Genomic DNA, 19568 nt, shown 5'->3' on the forward strand with positions numbered 1-19568 from the left:
TTTCCTGGAAGAATGACAGAGGAACCAGCAACATGCAGAGTTTAAGAAAAAAGATATTTCTGAATTTTGATATTATGCCGAGTTAAAGTACTTTTTACAGTCAGGAGAGTGGACATTTCCTCTTTACAGTCAATGGGAGACACCGTAACAACTGAGAGTATTCGTTTATGGAACCGACATCTTTGTTTTTTGATCGCAGCTCCATCCATTAGACTTGGGCTATGGGCACGCAAAGTTTTTTAAGGTGGCCAAAAATGAGGAGTTCTCTAATGGAAACAGCTTCAGGAAATGCTCCTTCTTTGTGGAGATTTTGGAGAAGTTTTTCCATTTCATTAATTGGTTTTGGTTTTCTTTTCCTGGAGCGTTTCTTTTCTTTTCAGCCTTTTGATTGGACAGTGCCTTTTTTGGAGCATTCTCCATCAGGAGTTGCTTCATAGAAGTGATGTGCACTTTGTTTTCTCCCATCAGACATTTTTCGAAACCTGAAGCGGAAAAAAAAACACCCAACATACGACGACCAAAGGGGTTTTACGATGGAAACGAATAAGTAGAGTCTTTCAAGCATCTTTGATGCGATATTTCAGGCGTTATTTGTTGCGGACCCCCTCCAAAAACCCTCTGTGTGTATAAAGCCTGATACAGCCAGCACTAGGAGGCCCCAGTGAATCTCTTTTCACATTCTGATGACTTGTAGTTGATACTTTTGTGTCTGTAGTAAGATGATGAGATACAATGAATGAAAAGTAAGACAGGCTACAAATAGTAATGAGGTTTATTGTGGCAGTATAGGTGGGGATGACTGTACAGGGGCAGAGGGGGGCTTTACATATGGCAGTGTGGAGCTGTAGCGGGGAGGAGACGCTCTTATCACTCTCCTCCAGCCGCACTCATTGACATCTCATGTTACCCACTCTTGTGGTCTGTGGACCGAGCCAGAGATGATTGACAGTACAGAAGGCCGAGATCCAGCTATGGGCTCCGCTGCTCTCCGCAGTCCTCCTCTCCAGAGAGACCGCGAGAACATTAGTCCTTATGTACAGAGTCCTTATCTCCAAGTGTGCAGAGTCCATTACATCCTCAGTCTTCTCTCTTTTACGCCTCTTCAGCTGTCGCATCAATTCCAGCATACGTGAAATTCTCAAATAAAGCCATGTTCACATAGGCCTGAAAGAGACGAATACGAGATGCGATAGGGTCACCGAGCTCCTCCTATCACAGCAGGCACTGATCGATGACCAGCATGTCTACCCAGGCTATGATAGACCCCCCAAACAGCTCCCCTTTAATCACACACTATTGTAAAATTCCTTGCACCCTTATTTCTTGCCTTGCTACCTGAACTCAAGTGTGGGTGCAATATGCTAAATATTTAGTGATGAACGACTGCAGGTATAGGGTCACCGAATATTCAGCCTTCATTTCCCAGGTGCAATATTTGGGGGGAGTTGTAATGCTACCCCTGATTCTTCTCAGTATGGGGACCACCGATCTCAGCCTTACCTTCCTGGCCTCCAACATGCGGATGAGCTGCAAGGATATCTGGGTAAATGGAGGCCGCTCATAGGGACGATCCCTCCAGCACTGGCGCATCAGCTCATACCTGAAACAAACACACATCATCAGATAGGACCCCCACCCAGGTCAGGACATGGGGGGGAACGAGCGGTGCCGTGTCTTCACTTACACTTCGTCATCGCAGTTCCGGGGTTTTTCCATCCTGTATCCCTGCGGTAATTTTTCATAGAGCTCCGCACAGGTCATTCCACAGTATGGTGTCCCACCTGGAAACATATATGACAGAGATTGTTAGAAATGCACTGGCTCTTATAGCATTGTAGCAGCGGAGGGTCCAACATTGAAGCTAGGTCCCCCAATGACCAGAAATTCTTCCCATCTGGAATGAGGTTTTCAAAATTGGCCATCCCCTTTAATTCTCCGGACTATATAATCATAGGTACATTTTTAAAGGAAATGTCCCATATGTGTGATTTCACTGCATTTATTAGATTTTCTTTAGTTGAGGAGAAATAAGTTTGTTTCGATTTTCAAAAAAGTTGTAATTTTTTAATTTTTTTAAACCTTCTCCATATTCGGCCATATTGGAGACCCACACGTCCTTCCTACATAGAGAGTGCAGCAAAGTCCTAAATTAATATGGTGTGCAGAAAGTGATGAAAAAAGAGAGGGGACTTGCAGACAGGGTTTTATCTGTGTGTGCAGTGTTACTTTCCTGCCACAAACTTCCCCAACGTCTGATGATAATGAGATGACTCTGCTTCTTCTGTCCCAGTCTATAAAGCTTAGCTGATGCACAAACTGCAGAAAACAGGAACTGTCTCCATATGTATCAGTGTGGAAACTATTATGCTAACACGTAATATCAAAATTTTTAAAATAATCTTCTGCTTATAAAACAAACAAACTGATTTCAATATTCTGGAATTTTAGGATTTTATCATTTCCTTCTAAATGAAACAAACAAAAGATTCTTCACTTACCCAAACTGACAATCTCCCAGAGGAGAACCCCAAAGGACCAGCTGTTATGGTAAAGAGAGAAACAGATATTATAGACCTGCTGAAATAGCTCCGACCACAGTATGAATACTTCCATGGGTGGCACTTACACATCGCTCTTTGTAGTATAGACACTGTAATTGAGGGACTCGATGGCCATCCATCGCACCGGGAGGCGACCCTGAGTAACGGAAACCATCATTAGTACAAAGAACAAACTAAACAGCCAAAATCATTTCTCCATTTTTCTAATTTTTCCGTTCCGGGGGTGTTAAGTTATTACATCACTGTGTGCAGCTGCCAATGGAAAAACTCCCATTATCCTTTACACCCGATACTGTACAGTCACCTAATGTAAGAAAATGTCTGTACACAGTGATTACACCAGCAGAATAGTGAGTGCAGCTCTGGAGTATAATACAGGAGGTAACTCAGGATCAGTACAGGATCAGCAATGTAATGTATGTACACAGTGACTGCACCAGCAGAATAGTGAGTGCAGCTCTGGAGTATAATACAGGATGTAACTCAGGATCAGTAATGTAATGTATGTACACAGTGACTGCACCAGCAGAATAGTGAGTGCAGCTCTGGGGTATAATACAGGATGTAACTCAGGATCAGTAAAGGATAAGTAATGTAATGTATGTACACAGTGACTGCACCAGCAGAATAGTGAGTGCAGCTCTGGAGTATAATACAGGATGTAACTCAGGATCAGTACAGGATCAGTAATGTAATGTATGTACACAGTGACTGCACCAGCAGAATAGTGAGTGCAGCTCTGGAGTATAATACAGGATGTAACTCAGGATCAGTAATGTAATGTATGTACACAGTGACTGCACCAGCAGAATAGTGAGTGCAGCTCTGGAGTATAATACAGGATGTAACTCAGGATCAGTACAGGATAAGTAATGTAATGTATGTACACAGTGACTGCACCAGCAGAATAGTGAGTGCAGCTCTGGAGTATAATACAGGATGTAACTCAGGATCAGTACAGGATCAGTAATGTAATGTATGTACACAGTGACTGCACCAGCAGAATAGTGAGTGCAGCTCTGGAGTATAATACAGGATGTAACTCAGGATCAGTACAGGATCAGTAATGTAATTTACGGTATGTACTTATTGACTACACCAGCAAAATAGTGAGTGCAGGATAAGTAATGTAATTATCACTATGTTATTAGTATAACAGACGGTTGCATTCGTTTATTGGTTTCCCTTATGGTTATACGTCAGTGCGGCCATTTACATCACTTACCATCGTCTTCTTCACATAAACCTCTTCACCTCTTGAAAGGCCAAAATCTGCAATCTTAGCAGCCATATTTTCCCCAACAAGAACGTTTCTGGCAGCTAGATCCCTATGAATAAACTAAGAAGACAACAAAGATAAAGTACAGACATAATCAAACACCTATCTATAGCACTGTTCATCCTGCTCTTCCTGGTGCATGAACATCATTCCAGACCAACAGGATAGGGACATTCACACAAGCAGGTGACATAAGAGAAGGGGCAGGGAGGAATGTAACTGCATTATACAGCAGGTTTAGTGTTGTGCAGAGTCTGTGGAGAGCTGGGTGGCATGTCCTATGGGCTCCCATTAGTGGTGGTCACCCTGTACCTGTAGCCATCGCTGCCTAGAAGGACAACAACCATCATCATCTCACCTGCTTCTCGCTCAGGTACTGCATGCCTTTTGCTACATCTGAGGCAAACTGCAGGAGCTGCTGGGAGGTTAGGGTGGACGCCGTCCCGTGCTCCTTGGCGAAGGCAGGATCAGTCTCCAGGACTCGGCTTTTTCGTAAGTAATCCAGTAGATTCCCAAATGGGGCAAATTCAGTGGCGATATAGAGATATCCTACAAGACAGGTGAGCAAAGCACCAGTGCAGAAGAATGAGAGGCTGAAATCCCCAGGACATGGAGAAAATCTCTGCTTACTGTCAGTGAACGGAACCGGAGACTGAAAACCCGTCCGGATCTAATGCATCATAGTACATCTGAGGTTCTGCTAAAAGTTTATCTAGACAATTCTCTAAAAGATAATGTACAACAGCAACACAGATCTCCGGTCCTAAAAGTTTGCTACAATGTGTCAGTGCAGTAAAGATGGATTAGCACAGAGTCCAAAAGGTTTAGCTCTCAGAGGATTGTCTGGACTTGATACAATTGTAGCAAACCATCAGCTGTGAGAATTACTAGGTTGGGGTCGGTTTTCAGCCTTCGGATGTTTCCATTCATTTTGACCATAAATCTCAACTAAAAACTGATAGGGAAATTCTGCAAAAGATGGCGGCAAGGTGCTATACCCTGGTGGAGAGTGTCTGGCACTACAGGGTGCGCGTTACCTCTGTTCTCACAAGCACCCAGCAGATTGATGATATTTGGGTGATGCCCCAGTTTACATAGGACTTCAAGTTCTCCGGCAAAGTCTCTGTGGTCGTTCTCCGATGCAAATTCTGAAAAAAAGATGACAGTAAGATTGAATTGAGTCAACAGATTTTACTTGAAAAAAAAAAGTCTTGTCTTTTTGTATTTCCATTTTTCACCATTATCAAGATCTCTGCTGGCTGTCAGTGAATGAAAACATTTTTATTTATTACGTTCAGCCCAGTCCTGCTCACATTACATAAGACATGATGTAACTGCAGAATTGTGAGTTCAGCTCTGGATGTGACTAATGCATTAGATGTAATGTAACTGCAGAATTGTGAGTTCAGTTCTGGATGTGAGTAATGCATACTATAACAGATTACTGAGTGGAGATCTGATTGTAATTAATACATAAGACATGATGTAACAGCAGAATACTGAATTCAGCTCCAGATGTGACTAATGCATTAGATGTGATGTAACTGCAGAATTCCGAGTGCAGCTCTGGATGTGAGTAATGCAAACTATTAACAGATTACTGAGTACAGCTCTGGATGTAATTAATACATAGGACATGATGTAACAGTTGAATACAGAATTCAGCTCCGGATGTGATTTATGCTTTAGATGTGATGTAACTGCAGAATTCTGAGTGAAGCTCTAAAACTGACTAATACACAGGACATGATATAATGGTAGAATAGGGAGAGCAGCTCTGGATGTAATTAATACATAGGACATGATATAACAGCAGAAACCTGGATTCAGCTCTGGATGTGACTAATGCATTATAGATATGATGTAACAGCAGAAATTTGAGTTCAGCTCCGCTTGTGATTGGAAAATAATTGTAAATCTCACTCAGTACAGGATAATTATAGACCAAAAATTGTTTTTAAAGGGGAATGTACATTGTGGCTCCACAGGTTTCAGTGCATGCAAACTCCCCCCTTCTTCTGCCGGACACATTGCAGATCTACAGTCCGCTATTTCTGGTGATCACTTCCTCACCTTTTAGCATTTTGATGGCTGCGTTCATCCGCACCCCATCTTTTTTTATCATGGCCTTAATGACTTGACCGAAGTTCCCTTCTCCTATCACATCTTCAAACTTGATGTCGGTCCAGTCCAGGATGGGGTACGAGAAGGGCTCAGTCTGGGGTCTCGGCCGCCGGGTGAGGGTCAGCGTCCCCGAACTGAACTGCAGGATGGTTTCTTCTCCCTTAGAAGTGAATGATTCACAAGTATCATCAGCAGCAGCGCAATATGACTCAATATAAGATCAGTAAAGCTATTGCCCTCTGTTATCAGCCAGTTCAGTTAATCATGTTCCGGGCTCTGCTGTGAGATACAAACCTGTTTGATGTTTTTGCTAATGTTACAGTTTGGTTCATTCTTAAATGTCATTCAGAAAACGTTACACTGTGGAAATTAACTTTATCCATTGTTCTCTGTTTTCAGTCATTTCAGACCAGGGAGAAACTGACTGTAGGATAGCTAAAAAAAATCTACTGTTCTCTGGTATCTCCATTACCAGTCTTATCTCTAATGCTAAGAATCTTTAGGGTAAAATACATCCGTATGTGCCGGATATCAGCTGCTCCTCTTATAACGCTCCTGCTCTGTTATAAGCTCCAGCAGGTTTATTTTTTAGCTGGAGTAAAAAATATAGCGGATGGATAAGCTGCCCCCTAGTGGACTGATGTGGAAATACTTTTAGATTTGGGGAAACTCCTCTCTTTCCATCTGTCTAGCCTAAATCTCCTGGTCCCTGAAACACAAAATCCATTACTATTCATAATACTGTTCTCGTATGGGACATTTGACCCATTTGCGTCGTGCCCTCTACTTCTCAGCTGTCCGTAATGTCCCAGTAAATCTGATATCGGAGGGGTGACTTACAGATCCGGAATTATATGTGAACATTCTCCTGCGACGGAATAAATTCTTTTTGATGCAGAAAAGAGCGAGAAGCGCGACAATAATGGTGAAACATGTGACGGATACGGAGCCGATGATCGCCAGGATGAGCTGCTGCCCAGAACTGGAGGCTTTGAAACTCCGGACCTCCTCGCTGGTGGCCATGACGGGGGGCTCTGCGGAGATAAGATAAGTTTACTGCAAAATTACTAAACAAAATTAAAGCCACAGACGGAGGAGAGGAGATGAGGGGCCGTGTAAGGGGCCAATACAGAAAAAAACAAATGATTAATTATTGTAATATTTAATAAAGAACAGATGTTTTAAATCCCTTGGTAGATTATATTATTATGTATCAGACTATGATGATAATAACTAGAAGTAATGTTGTGATTGTCACTGATAGAGTTATCTTTCATTTCTGAATATTAATATTGACACAAGAATCAGAAATACTAGTGTCATTTTTAAAGGGGTTGTCCTGTGTTTCTATCATCGGGGTGCACCGTGACAGCTTGGACCTCTAGTCTGAACTGAGTGCTGTCATATGATGCAACTTTGACTCTGCAGCATTAGAAAAGTACAGGGGGTCTAAAGCAGCCTGAATAGAGCGTCGCTGCAAGCTGTATTCATTTTACTCACTTATATAGTGGCATCGTATTTTGCAGCGTTTTACAGATGTCGTCATCACTGTCCCCATTGGGGCTCACAATCTACATTCCCTATCGCTGTGTCTTTGGCGTGGGGGAGGAAGCCCACGAGGACATTGGGAGAACATACAAACTCCTTGCAGAACTTGTCTTTGGTGGGATTTGCTCCCAGGACCCCAGAGCTGCAAAGCAACAGTGCTAACCACTGAGATGTATAGAACAGAGCTTGCAAGCCCGCGCTCCACCTCGGAGGTGGCTGGTAACAAGCTATAATCTATACAATTAAAAGTCTTTCTGTTCTTAAGAAAAGAGAGGAGAGGATTTTTAATAATAATTAAATTGCAAATTTGCAATTTTTTACAATTAATAAGATGTGACAAACCCTTTAATATTATTAGCACTAACAGTAGCTTTAATATCAGCAGTCCCATATTTTTGGTCCAAGTACAATCGGATTCCACTTGAACCAATGTTATTCTATGGGGCAGTGAACATGTCTAATGAGCAGTTTGGCCCGAAGAAATAAAATTGCACGATGCACGATTTGCAACCAATATTTGGATTGCAATCGGTCATGCAAATGGAAACCATCGGACTGCACGCGGATGACATCTGAGTGCAGTCCGATTTCCCCGGACTGACAGAATGGAGAAGATGGGGAAATAGTTTTTTTCATCTTCTCCTCATCCAAGAATTGGATCACACTCTGATCACACACCGATCACACTCACTCTGATCAGAGTACGATTAGCATAATCAGCTCATTTTTCTCAAATGAAAGAATATACGGCCATCTGCATCTGCCTTTCCCAGCAATAATATTGGTATTAGCTGTATTAATGTCAGTAATACTCGTGGCAGTAATAGTATCATTAGTAATACACCCGCTAGTAGTACAAAGCAGACAGCACAGTTACCGTCGCTGTACGTGGCTGCCGTCACAATGTGGCTCCATTCTCCGGGGACTCTGGAGTTGGCTCGGACTCTGAACTGGTACAGGGTGCTGGTGTTCAGGCCGCTGATGACGTGCCAGGTCTGGTTGTGGCCCTCCGTGTCTGCCCACTGTTGCCCCCCGGGAGCCCCCAGCCTCCGGCTCTCCACCGTATATTTAATGATTCCCCCATTAGGATCATCGGGAGGAGACCAGATCAACTTCACGCTCTCCCTGGACAAGGGGTCGGCGTGGACATCCTTGGGGGGTGACGGACCTGTGGACACAGTAGATGTAGTAGAGAAATGGGAAGAAAGCAAAGAAGCTACAAGAAAAGCTAAGGATGAAGGCTCCATGGTCTTTAAAAAGTCACTTATCACTCACAGCTGAGAGTCTGTTACAGTGTCTCAGAGAAGGCAAGAGCCAGAATCTTGTACAAGACCTGGATGTCTGGGGATTTGTGCTCAGCTCAGAGATGACTGTCTATAATGATACATTGTAGCAGAAGCTCCGCAAACCAAGGAGATTACAGAGTTGCAGATCTTCATTAAATAGATATATACTGTATATATATTATTATTATTCCTATGAGGGGATTTGTGTTGTCCATTAGAGCAAGGGGCCGCTCTCACCTTTGCTGTTCAGTATGATAATGTAGGGGTCGGATGGGGGTCCCAGGCTGGTGCAGTGATATATGAGGACTCTGAAGGTGAACTCGGTTTTGGAGCTGAGGCCAGAAATCTTGGCGGACAGGACGTCTATGGAGGTTATGTTCTCCTGGCCGAAAAGATGGTTGGCGGGATGATAGATCCTGAGCAGGTACCCGCTCCCCACAGTGCTATAGGAGGGCAGCTGCCAGTTTATGTGTAATGTGTTATCTTCTATGGAGTAGCCCTTAATCTCTGGCTTCACTGTGGGTTCTGTAGAAAAGAAACAACAAAATGAACCAACCTGGCAAATATTCCCACTAAAAAATCTCTTACTGCTGTGTGTATACAGCTCTAATGCAAATCTATGTATTGCCATGGTTACAGACTGCAAACAATCCCTGTGTAGCCTGATAGTCTTGGGGTTACTTCTTCACTTCTCTATAGCATACAAGAAGAGGAGGCGGATAGCACGACTACACGATAGAACTGCGCCATGGTCTGTAAACGCATGAATCCTCCTGGTGGTCATAGCTGGTACTGCATGTGTTATCTACCTATCTGGGACAATGTTCTGCATCATGGAGAAATGTCTGTGGACGTTTATATTTCTCTGTTATGTAAATACCAGAAACCTAGTACTAATACAAAGAAACTAAAAGAAACATCACAAATTCTTGAAATATAGACAAGCAATATACATGGATATTTACCTATACAGTCAGTATGTAGCACGGCCACTGGTCCCAGGGGTCCTTCTCCTCCAGCTCCTGGTCGACTCAACTGAAACTGCACCAGGTAAGCAGTGACCGGCTTCAGGTTAGGAAGTGTTATGTTGTCTTTTGGATCCACTAGAAATGCAAGAAGATTAATCTATGATTGATTCAATTTACAGATAAGTCTCTGCTGATTGTATTTATATACCTGCACCACACAGGCGGATTCCAGCAGTTTTCTGTATATACGACCTAGATAAGAAGCTTAGTCACTGTGTACATACATTACATTACTGATCCTGTACTGATCCTGAGTTACATCCTGTATTATACTCCAGAGCTGCACTCACTATTCTGCTGGTGCAGTCACTGTGTACATACATTACATTACTGATCCTGTACTGATCCTGAGTTACATCCTGTATTATACTCCAGAGCTGCACTCACTATTCTGCTGGTGCAGTCACTGTGTACATACATTACATTACTGATCCTGTACTGATCCTGAGTTACATCCTGTATTATACTCCAGAGCTGCACTCACTATTCTGCTGGTGCAGTCACTGTGTACATACATTACATTACTGATCCTGTACTGATCCTGAGTTACATCCTGTATTATACTCCAGAGCTGCACTCACTATTCTGCTGGTGCAGTCACTGTGTACATACATTACATTACTGATCCTGTACTGATCCTGAGTTACATCCTGTATTATACTCCAGAGCTGCACTCACTATTCTGCTGGTGCAGTCACTGTGTACATACATTACATTACTTATCCTGTACTGATCCTGAGTTACATCCTGTATTATACCCCAGAGCTGCACTCACTATTCTGCTGGTGCAGTCACTGTGTACATACATTACATTACTGATCCTGTACTGATCCTGAGTTACATCCTGTATTATACTCCAGAGCTGCACTCACTATTCTGCTGGTGCAGTCACTGTGTACATACATTACATTACTGATCCTGTACTGATCCTGAGTTACATCCTGTATTATACTCCAGAGCTGCACTCACTATTCTGCTGGTGCAGTCACTGTGTACATACATTACATTACTGATCCTGTACTGATCCTGAGTTACATCCTGTATTATACTCCAGAGCTGCACTCACTATTCTGCTGGTGCAGTCACTGTGTACATACATTACATTACTGATCCTGTACTGATCCTGAGTTACATCCTGTATTATACTCCAGAGCTGCACTCACTATTCTGCTGGTGCAGTCACTGTGTACATACATTACATTACTTATCCTGTACTGATCCTGAGTTATATCCTGCATTATATATACACTGTGTTCCAAATTATTATGCAAATAATATTTTCTCAGATTTTCTCAAATTACCTATATGAATTGCAGTCATTGTAATTTTCCAGTCAAATAACTATTAGAGTACAATTGAAAGGTTTTTGTACAAAGTGCCTATGATAACAGGATATTTTTAAAAAAATAAAAAACTCAAACTGCACTCAAAATGCATGTTCCAAATTATTATGCACAGCAGAGTTTTCAACCTTTTCATTTTAATAAAGAACAAAAAAATGGTCATTTTTGAAATTATAAGCATTAGCAGGTTATTACACACTGAAATCAAACAGTTTTCAACTCAAAACTTTATTCTAGGTGATGTTACATTTGCACATAGGACCGCTTGTTCGAAAGGAGCTTCTGAACTCTCTCGTCCATTGAATTTGTCAGGTTTTGGATGGTTTCTGCTTCAATTGTTTTGCATGAGGACAGAAAACCCTCCCAGAGCTGTTGCTTAGATGTGAACTGCCTCCCACCATCATAGACACTCCTTTTGATGATGCTCCAGAGGTTCTCAATGGGGTTGAGGTCAGGGATGCATGGGTGCCACACCATAAGTTTGTCCCCTTTTATGCCCATAGCAGCCAGAGATGCAGATGTGTTATGTGCAGCATGAGACGGGGCATTATCATGCATGAAATTATCTCGATGGTCCAGATGGATGGAGTGGAGGATGGCTGGTTGATGAACACCCCATGCAAACACGGCTACGGCGCTAACAAGGAGGAGGTGGAGTAATGTTTTGGGCTGGAATCATGGGGAGAGAGATTGTCGGCCCTTTTAGGATCCCTGAAGGGGTAAAGATGAACTCCATAATGTATGTTGAGTTTCTCAAACAGCACTTCCTGCCATGGTTCAAGAAGAAGAACCGTGCATTCCGCAGCAAGATCATTTTTCTGCATGATAATGCCCCGTCTCATGCTGCACATAACACATCTGCATCTCTGGCTGCTATGGGCATAAAAGGGGACAAACTTATGGTGTGGCACCCATGCTCCCCTGACCTCTACCCCATTGAGAACCTCTGGAGCATCATCAAAAGCAGTGTCTATGATGGCGGGAGGCAGTTCACATCTAAGCAACAGCTCTGGGAGGGTATTCTGTCCTCATGCAAAACAATTAAAGCAGAAACCATCCAAAACCTGACAAATTCAATGGACGAGAGAGTTCAGAAGCTCCTTTCGAACAAGCGGTCCTATGTGCAAATGTAACATCACCTAGAATAAAGTTTTGAGTTGAAAACTGTTTGATTTCAGTTTGTAATAACCCGCTAATGCTTATAATTTCAGAAATTACCATTTTTTTGTTCTTTATTAAAATGAAAAGGTTGAAAACTCTGCTTTGCATAATAATTTGGAACATGCATTTTGAATGCAGTTTGAGTGTTTTATTTGTTTAAAAATATCCTGTTATCATAGGCAGTTTGTACAAAAACCTTTCAATTGTACTCTAATAGTTATTTGACTGGAAAATTACAATGACTGCAATTCATATAGGTAATTTGGGAAAATCTGAGAAAATATTATTTGCATAATAATTTGGAACACAGTGTAGTAATTTAGCTTTTCAGAGAAATTCACTTCTTTCTCCTCCTGGACTGATCTGTCACTTTCAATTCATTGGTTAGAACTGAATTCAATGAAGACAAATTTCCCCAGTACTGAGATAGGAGATGACAGTTAGTGCTCTTAACGTTCTATGAAGTGGGAGAAGAGGGAAGTAGCTAGAGGCAAATACAGACATTTTGCTGCTAGTTCCATAGAACTTCATGAGCACCAACTGTCATCTTGCATCTCAGTAATGGGAAAATCTGTAATCACCGAATTGAGAATTTTGAGAGTAAACGATCAGTCCAGGAGGAGAAATAAGTGGATTTCTCGAATAAGATTTATTAAAAACATTTCTTATTTTCATGTGTATTAGTAATTTATGAAGAAAAAAAGAGAAGTAAAAATGACGGTTACTCTTTCAATTGAGTTTTTGTACCTTTTTTTCCTTTGAGTATTTTTTCTGACATACTCAATACTTGACCTATGACTTTAGGTTACAGTAAGGGTTTCCTACCTACAATGTTGGACCAGAAGCTTGTACTTTTCTTGGGTCGATACAGCAATTTAATAGATGAAATTGGCCCATCTCCAGTAAAATTATGAAGTGGAGCGAGGATCAGATGTCTGCTCCCCCGATCAAGCAAACGTGGGGGCTCCAGAGGTTTTGGAGGAACTGCAGAGAGAGAACATAATGACAATTACAGCATCGGTACAGGAGGACAATGTCTAAAATGGGATCTTAAAATTCCCCCAAGTACAATGTGGAATATTATCCAGTTTTAAAACATGCAGTACCAGCTGTGGACACCGGGTGTCCAGTGAGACAAGCTATTGCGCTTTATGACATGTTGTAATTAGCACATTATAAGGTCCAATTACTGAACTCTTTATCTATTTATATGTGATTGTAGAAAGAAACTATGAAGTCTATTATACTTTGTATCTTCCATTACTCTGCTAGCTGTCAGGCAATGGTAACATTCATGGTTTACATCCAGAAAAGGAAAAGCCATCCAACAATGATCCCAAGTCTCTCCCCAGTTCTGAGAATTCTTACGACACTGTTACATTGTAACAATCGGAGTACACAGGTTTTGTATTCTTATTCACTGACAACAAACAGAGATCTTGAAAATAGTGAAAAAAACGAACGCAAAGTATAAATTGTATCAGATAAGAAGTATGAGACAAGTTCTATTCAAGATCATTACCTCTGACAACAACTTGGAATTTGCGGCTGTCCTGCCCCCCACTGGTGGAGACACGGCATTCCCAGAATCCGTGGTCGGACACTGTCAGTGCAGGTACATTGAACTTACATGTGCTGCGCTCCGAGTCCAGCACAGCCTGACTGGCCTGACGGAGAGAGGACAGGAGAAGGGTCATCAGCAGATAACTCCTGTGATCGAGGCTGGACATGATAACTGTGGGACTACAAGTCCTGGGACTTACACTCAGGACAGACCCGTCCGGCCGGCGCAGCACTATACTCTCCCGCACCGGCTGCGGCTTCCCAGATGCGGCACAGCTCAAGACCGCTGGGGAATTCAGATTGAACTCAACCTGGATCGGAAGATCAATGATCTGCGGAAGATGATCTGCGAGGAGGAAGGGCAGTGGTCAGATACAGTTATTCTTACACTGTGCTGCTGTGGGACCCTACTCATCCTATTATGTCATTCTCATGTTGGGGCCTCCATAATGTTCACTGTTCTGCCTGAAACACTCTGTGCTGCTAGGACTCCTTTCCATTCTATAATTCTCAGTATATAACCACACACGATCTCTTCTTACATATTCTGTGCTTCTGGAGGATCCTGTTCCTTTGACTATATTGTGGTCTCCCACAGGATCGCTCCTACTCCTGAAATACTCTGTGCTGCTAGGGCTTCTGCCCATTTCATTCTATAATACTCATATTTCTCAGTATATGACCTCACTTTCCCTTACATGATCTCTCTCCTTAAATATTCTGTGTAATCCCCACAAGATCAGCACGCGCCTCTCCTGAAATACTCTGTGCTGAAGGGACCCCTGCTGTTTCCACTATGTAGCTCTCAGTTTGCAACTTCAACAAGACCTCCCCGAAAATACTCAGTGGACGGAGCAAGGTCTTCAAGCCACACAATGTACCTCTCAGTGACTCCTTAAATACTTTGTGCTGCTGGGGCCTTGCTCTTTCCACTTTACAACTCTCTGCTTGTATCCTTCACAAAAGCTTTCCTAATATGTTCTGTTCTTCTGGGATACTCTGCTCCTTTCATTAGTTAACTCCCCCCCCCCCTCCCCACACCCACACACACACACTCTCAAGTTCTCTCCTGAAATACTTTGTGCTGCTGGGAGCTCTGCTGCAAGATCAGCACACATCTCTCCTGAAATACTCTGTACTGCTGTGATCATTCTTTTGGAAGCTGTTCTACAGTGGGTAAGAAAAGTATTCAGACCCTTTTAAATTTTTCATTCTTTGTTTCATTGCAGCCATTCTAAAAAGTTCATTTTTTTCTCATTAAAGTACACTCTGCACCCCATCTTAACTGAAAAAAAACAGAAATGTAGAAATTTTTGCAAATTTATTAAAAAAGAAAGAACTGAAATATCACATGGTCATAAGTATTCGGACCCCTTGCTCAGTATTGAGTAGTAGCCCCCTTTTGAGCTAGTACAGCCATGAGTCTTCTTGGGAATGATGCAACAAGTTTTTCACACCTGGATTTGGGGATCCTCTGCCATTCTTCCTTGCAGATCCTCTCCAGTTCCGTCAGGTTGGATGGTGAACGTTGGTGGACAGCCATTTTCAGGTCTCTCCCCTTAGATGCTCAATTGGGTTTAGGTCAGGGCTCTGGCTGGGCCAGTCAAGAATGGTCACAGAGTTGTTCTGAAGCCACTCCTTTGTTATTTTAGCTGTGTGCTTAGGGTCATTTTCTTGTTGGAAGGTGAACCTTTGGCCAAGTCTGAGGTCCAGAGCACTCTGGAAGAGGTTTTCATCCAGGATATCTATGTACTTGGCCGCATTCATGTTTCCTTCAATTGCAACCAGTCATCCTGTCCCTGCAGCTGAAAAACACCCCATAGCATGATGCAGCCACCACCATGTTTCACTGTTGGGATTGTACTGGGCAGGTGATGAGCAGTGCCTGGTTTTCTCCACACATACCACTTAGAATTATCACCAAAAAGTTCTATATTTGTCTCATCAGACCAAAGAATCTTATTTCTCATAGTCTGGGAGTCCTTCTTGTGTTTTTGAGTAAACTCTATGCAGGCTCTCATATGTCTTGCACTGAGGAGAGGCTTCCGTCGGGCCACTCTGTCATAAAGGCCCACCTGGTGGAGGGCTGCAGTGATAGTTGGCTTTGTGGAACTTTCTCCCATCTCCCTACTCCATCTCTGGAGCTCAGTCACATTGATCTCGGGGTTCTTCTTTACCTCTCTCGCCAAGGCTTTTCTCCCACGATTTCTCAGTTTGGCTGGACGGCCAGGTCTAGGATGACTTCTGGTGGTCCCAAACTTCTTCCATTTAAGGATTATGGAGGCCACTGTGCTCTTAGGAACCTTGAGTAATGTAGAAATTCTTTTGTAACCTTGGCCAGATCTGTGCATTGCCACAATTCTGTCTCTGAGCTCCTTGGGCAGTTCCTTTTAGCTCATGATTCTCATTTGGTCTGACATGCACTGTGAGCTGTGAGGTCTAATATAGACAGGTCTGAATACTTATGACCATGTGATATTTCAGTTTTTCTTTTTTAATAAATTTGCAAAAATTTCTACATTTCTGGTTGTTTTCAGTCAAGATGGGGTGCAGAGAGTACTTTAATGAGAAAAAAAAATACTTTTTAGAATTTACCAAATGGCTGCAATGAAACAAAGAGTGAAAATTTTAAAGGGGTCTGAATACTTTCCGTACCCACTGTATAGAGCAATCTTACCTGACTTCTCGCAGTGCTGCCCATGCCAGCCATTGGGGCACACGCAGCCACTGAACCTGTTACAGGACCCCCCGTTCTTGCACTCGCACTTCAGGGCGCAGTTTGCTCCATACATTCCTGGAGGACACTCTATAAAGTGTAGAAACAAAATGCAGGAAAGAAGTGTGAAAAGCCAGGGCGATGCCAACACATCCTCAAATACTCAAAACCAGTTAAGCAATCAATGGAATAAAACAAATCTGCATCCACAGAATTGCCGGGGCTGGTGATACCCGATATGGGGTACGCTTTCATTAGCTTTCTCCCTGAATTATTTGCTTTTGTAATGTGAAAAGCAAAAAGTATGTGAGACTGTGACAACCTTCCATTATTCTTCTGGCCTAGATGGGTTGTCAGAGGGTTGCCCATCGCTGTCCTCTATTGTCATTATGGAAGCCCCATACCTAGAGGCTTGAGGATCCTCCAATGAGCAAGTCTGACCTGAAGCCCGCAGGCCACAACATGCATGTTCACACTAACATTGGCATCTCCTATGAGCCAGTACCTGTTTGGCAATGTGTCCCGGTCCAGCCACTTCCACAGGAACATCCATAGGGGTCGGGAAGACAGAAGGTGAGGCCCTTGCAGCCATTTTCTCTCTTACACATCTCCTGACAATTTCTGCCAAAGTTTCCTTCTCTACAAGCTGCAGAATACAAGACAATAATGGTGGAATGATTACATGACAAGTCCAACCATCAACCTGACGTGACCACACTTGAGTCACCCATACACATTACATAAGAGTCTGCCGAGATCATCAAGCATCTAGGATGGTAATTGCTCTACACAATAATCATTCATGGCAGCCACATTGCTCCATCACAACTCCACCAGCATTGGCCACATCACGTCTACGCTGGTGGGATTGGTCACTAAGGTCTATGCTGGGAGAGACTTGTTAAATTTCAACATTCCCAATACTTTTGTTCTTTGGTGCCATCAGAAAAGTTCCACAGAAGAAATGTGGATGGTGAAAAGTACCTGAAGCCACTGAGAAACCTCAAGGTCCAAACACGAGATGAGACATTCCGGAGGAACATTCAATAATTATCGGTCATGAAGCAAAAAATTACACAAGAATCGAGTCTGATATGGTTTATTTTTTAACTCAATCCATGTAGATTCCCAAAAAGTGTTGGCTTACCCTTTTCACAGAGCGTTCCCATGAAACCTGGGGCGCAGATGCATTCTCCGCTGCTATCATGGCACACTCCACCATTTAGGCAGTCCAGACATTCCTTCTGACATGATGGACCCCATTTATCAGCCGGACACCCTGTAGGAGACAAAATGGGGGCAATTACAGTGGAAATCCATCCCACAATTCTGGGACTTACGATGTATCTAAGCTTACATCATATCTGACCTCTTACGATGAGTCTGAAGAAGGCATTGACGAGGGGGGTGGCCCCCATGAAGCCGGCGCTGTAAACTCCAGCTTGACTGTGCTGCACTGCATGGAAGTTGAGCTGGACTATCCCACTACTTACATCGTTCTTGTATGTTGTCTTCAAGAAGGTGCCTAGAATGTAAGAGTTAAGGTGTGAGACATAAATAGACATTGGAACAATGACTCCCAAATTTTCATGCAATCCCCATCAGGGACTCAAGTCACCAAGTGGAACATTGAGTAATGATTCCTCAGATTGAGCCGACACAGACCAATCTAATGAATCAGATCTCTCCAGAGTGTCCCATTCCCACCTCAAGTCTTCCAGGTACTCAGTGACTTGGATGATGATGCCCATGATGCAGGGTAGGGCACAAACTGAGTGCTCCTACGTACATACAATATGTCTGCCCCCTTCCAAAATAATCAGACAGTGACTCAAACAAATAGGCTCTGCTGTAATATCTCTGGAAAATGGCTATATATTCTGATTCTCCCCTGCAGATAACAGACCTGGTAGTCTAGGGCCTGGAAGACATTAATTTTAATGTCCCTGGTGGGCTTACATAGTGCAGAGGGTTCTTGATAACATCCCTGGTGGGTTCACATAGTACATGGTGTTAATAACATCTCTGGTGGGCTAGGGTTAGCTCAAGATGTTTATTATAAGATCCCTGGTGGTTTAGGGTTAGCTCAAGATGTTTATTATAAGATCCCTGGCAGTAAAGAGGTTGATGATAGCATCCCTTATGGGATATAGCAGGGTAGATGCTACTAATAGCACCCCTGGTGGGATAGGGTAGTATGATTGATTAATGGTAGCTTTTGTGGGCTAGGACAGTGAAGGTGTTAATTATAACGTCATGGGTAATCTATGGCAGTAAAGATATTAATTATAAATCCCTAATGGGCTAGGGAGGTAAATGAGTTAATGATTGATCCCTTATGGGCTATGGCAGGAAATGTATTAATTATGTCATCCTTGGTGAGCTATGGTAGTGAAGGAGTTAATTACAACATCCCTGGTGGGCTAGGGCAATGAAGAGGTTAATGATACATCCCTGATGTGGTGATGTAATGAAAGCAGTAAAGGTAACAGCTATTGTGGCTTACAATGGTGAAGTGGCTAAAGCGGATATCCCTGGTGGTCTAGGGCCAGTCATGTTTACCCATCGCCACCATTGTCCTCTACTGCTTCCCATCAGCATAGGTGTTGTGTTTAGTCTGGCATCTCTGGTTTACCCACATACGATGTATGCGCCGAGTAGCAGAGACTTCTCCCTGCAAAGCCCCATACAACGAGGACGAGACATTATATTGGTATTCTGTAGGTTTAGAATGGTGGTCGACCCTCAGTGAACATGGAAGTGATACCAGAATATATTCTCACTAGTGAGGAAATAGCGTCGCTATCCACAATGTTCCGTCATTATAAGTAAGAATTTCTGGATAGATGGTCCATGGCTAGAGGATGGAGGTCTTCTGGAGGGAGGTCTGGGCTCTATGGATGTGGAGCGTTCAGCTGGTGAACACTTGGATGTGATTGCCAGAGATGACCATTAATGA

At 42.9% G+C, this 19568-nt stretch overlaps 1 protein-coding gene across 1 annotated transcript in view; it reads right to left on the reverse strand.

Moving 5' to 3' along the window:
- Positions 1–754: 754 nt before the first annotated feature.
- TIE1 (tyrosine kinase with immunoglobulin like and EGF like domains 1) overlaps positions 755–19568 on the reverse strand; it is a 46834-nt gene continuing 28020 nt past the window's right edge. The window contains exons 4-23 of the mRNA XM_073643683.1: positions 17979–18134; positions 17757–17888; positions 17115–17255; positions 16571–16699; positions 14094–14239; positions 13853–13997; positions 13156–13314; positions 9764–9901; positions 9036–9323; positions 8390–8680; positions 6805–6998; positions 5914–6124; positions 4878–4988; positions 4199–4389; positions 3787–3900; positions 2627–2697; positions 2499–2539; positions 1685–1781; positions 1501–1600; positions 755–1164 (exon numbers count right to left, since the gene is read on the reverse strand). Of these exons, the coding sequence (XP_073499784.1) occupies positions 1093–1164; positions 1501–1600; positions 1685–1781; positions 2499–2539; positions 2627–2697; positions 3787–3900; positions 4199–4389; positions 4878–4988; positions 5914–6124; positions 6805–6998; positions 8390–8680; positions 9036–9323; positions 9764–9901; positions 13156–13314; positions 13853–13997; positions 14094–14239; positions 16571–16699; positions 17115–17255; positions 17757–17888; positions 17979–18134 (2927 nt within the window). The 3' untranslated portion in view covers positions 755–1092. The remainder of the gene's footprint in view (positions 1165–1500; positions 1601–1684; positions 1782–2498; positions 2540–2626; positions 2698–3786; positions 3901–4198; positions 4390–4877; positions 4989–5913; positions 6125–6804; positions 6999–8389; positions 8681–9035; positions 9324–9763; positions 9902–13155; positions 13315–13852; positions 13998–14093; positions 14240–16570; positions 16700–17114; positions 17256–17756; positions 17889–17978; positions 18135–19568) is intronic.

Source organism: Phyllobates terribilis, unplaced genomic scaffold (assembly GCF_046119375.1).
Source record: "Phyllobates terribilis strain yellow unplaced genomic scaffold, ASM4611937v1 Scaffold_8__6_contigs__length_399053987, whole genome shotgun sequence".
Classification (NCBI taxonomy): Eukaryota; Metazoa; Chordata; class Amphibia; order Anura; family Dendrobatidae; genus Phyllobates; species Phyllobates terribilis.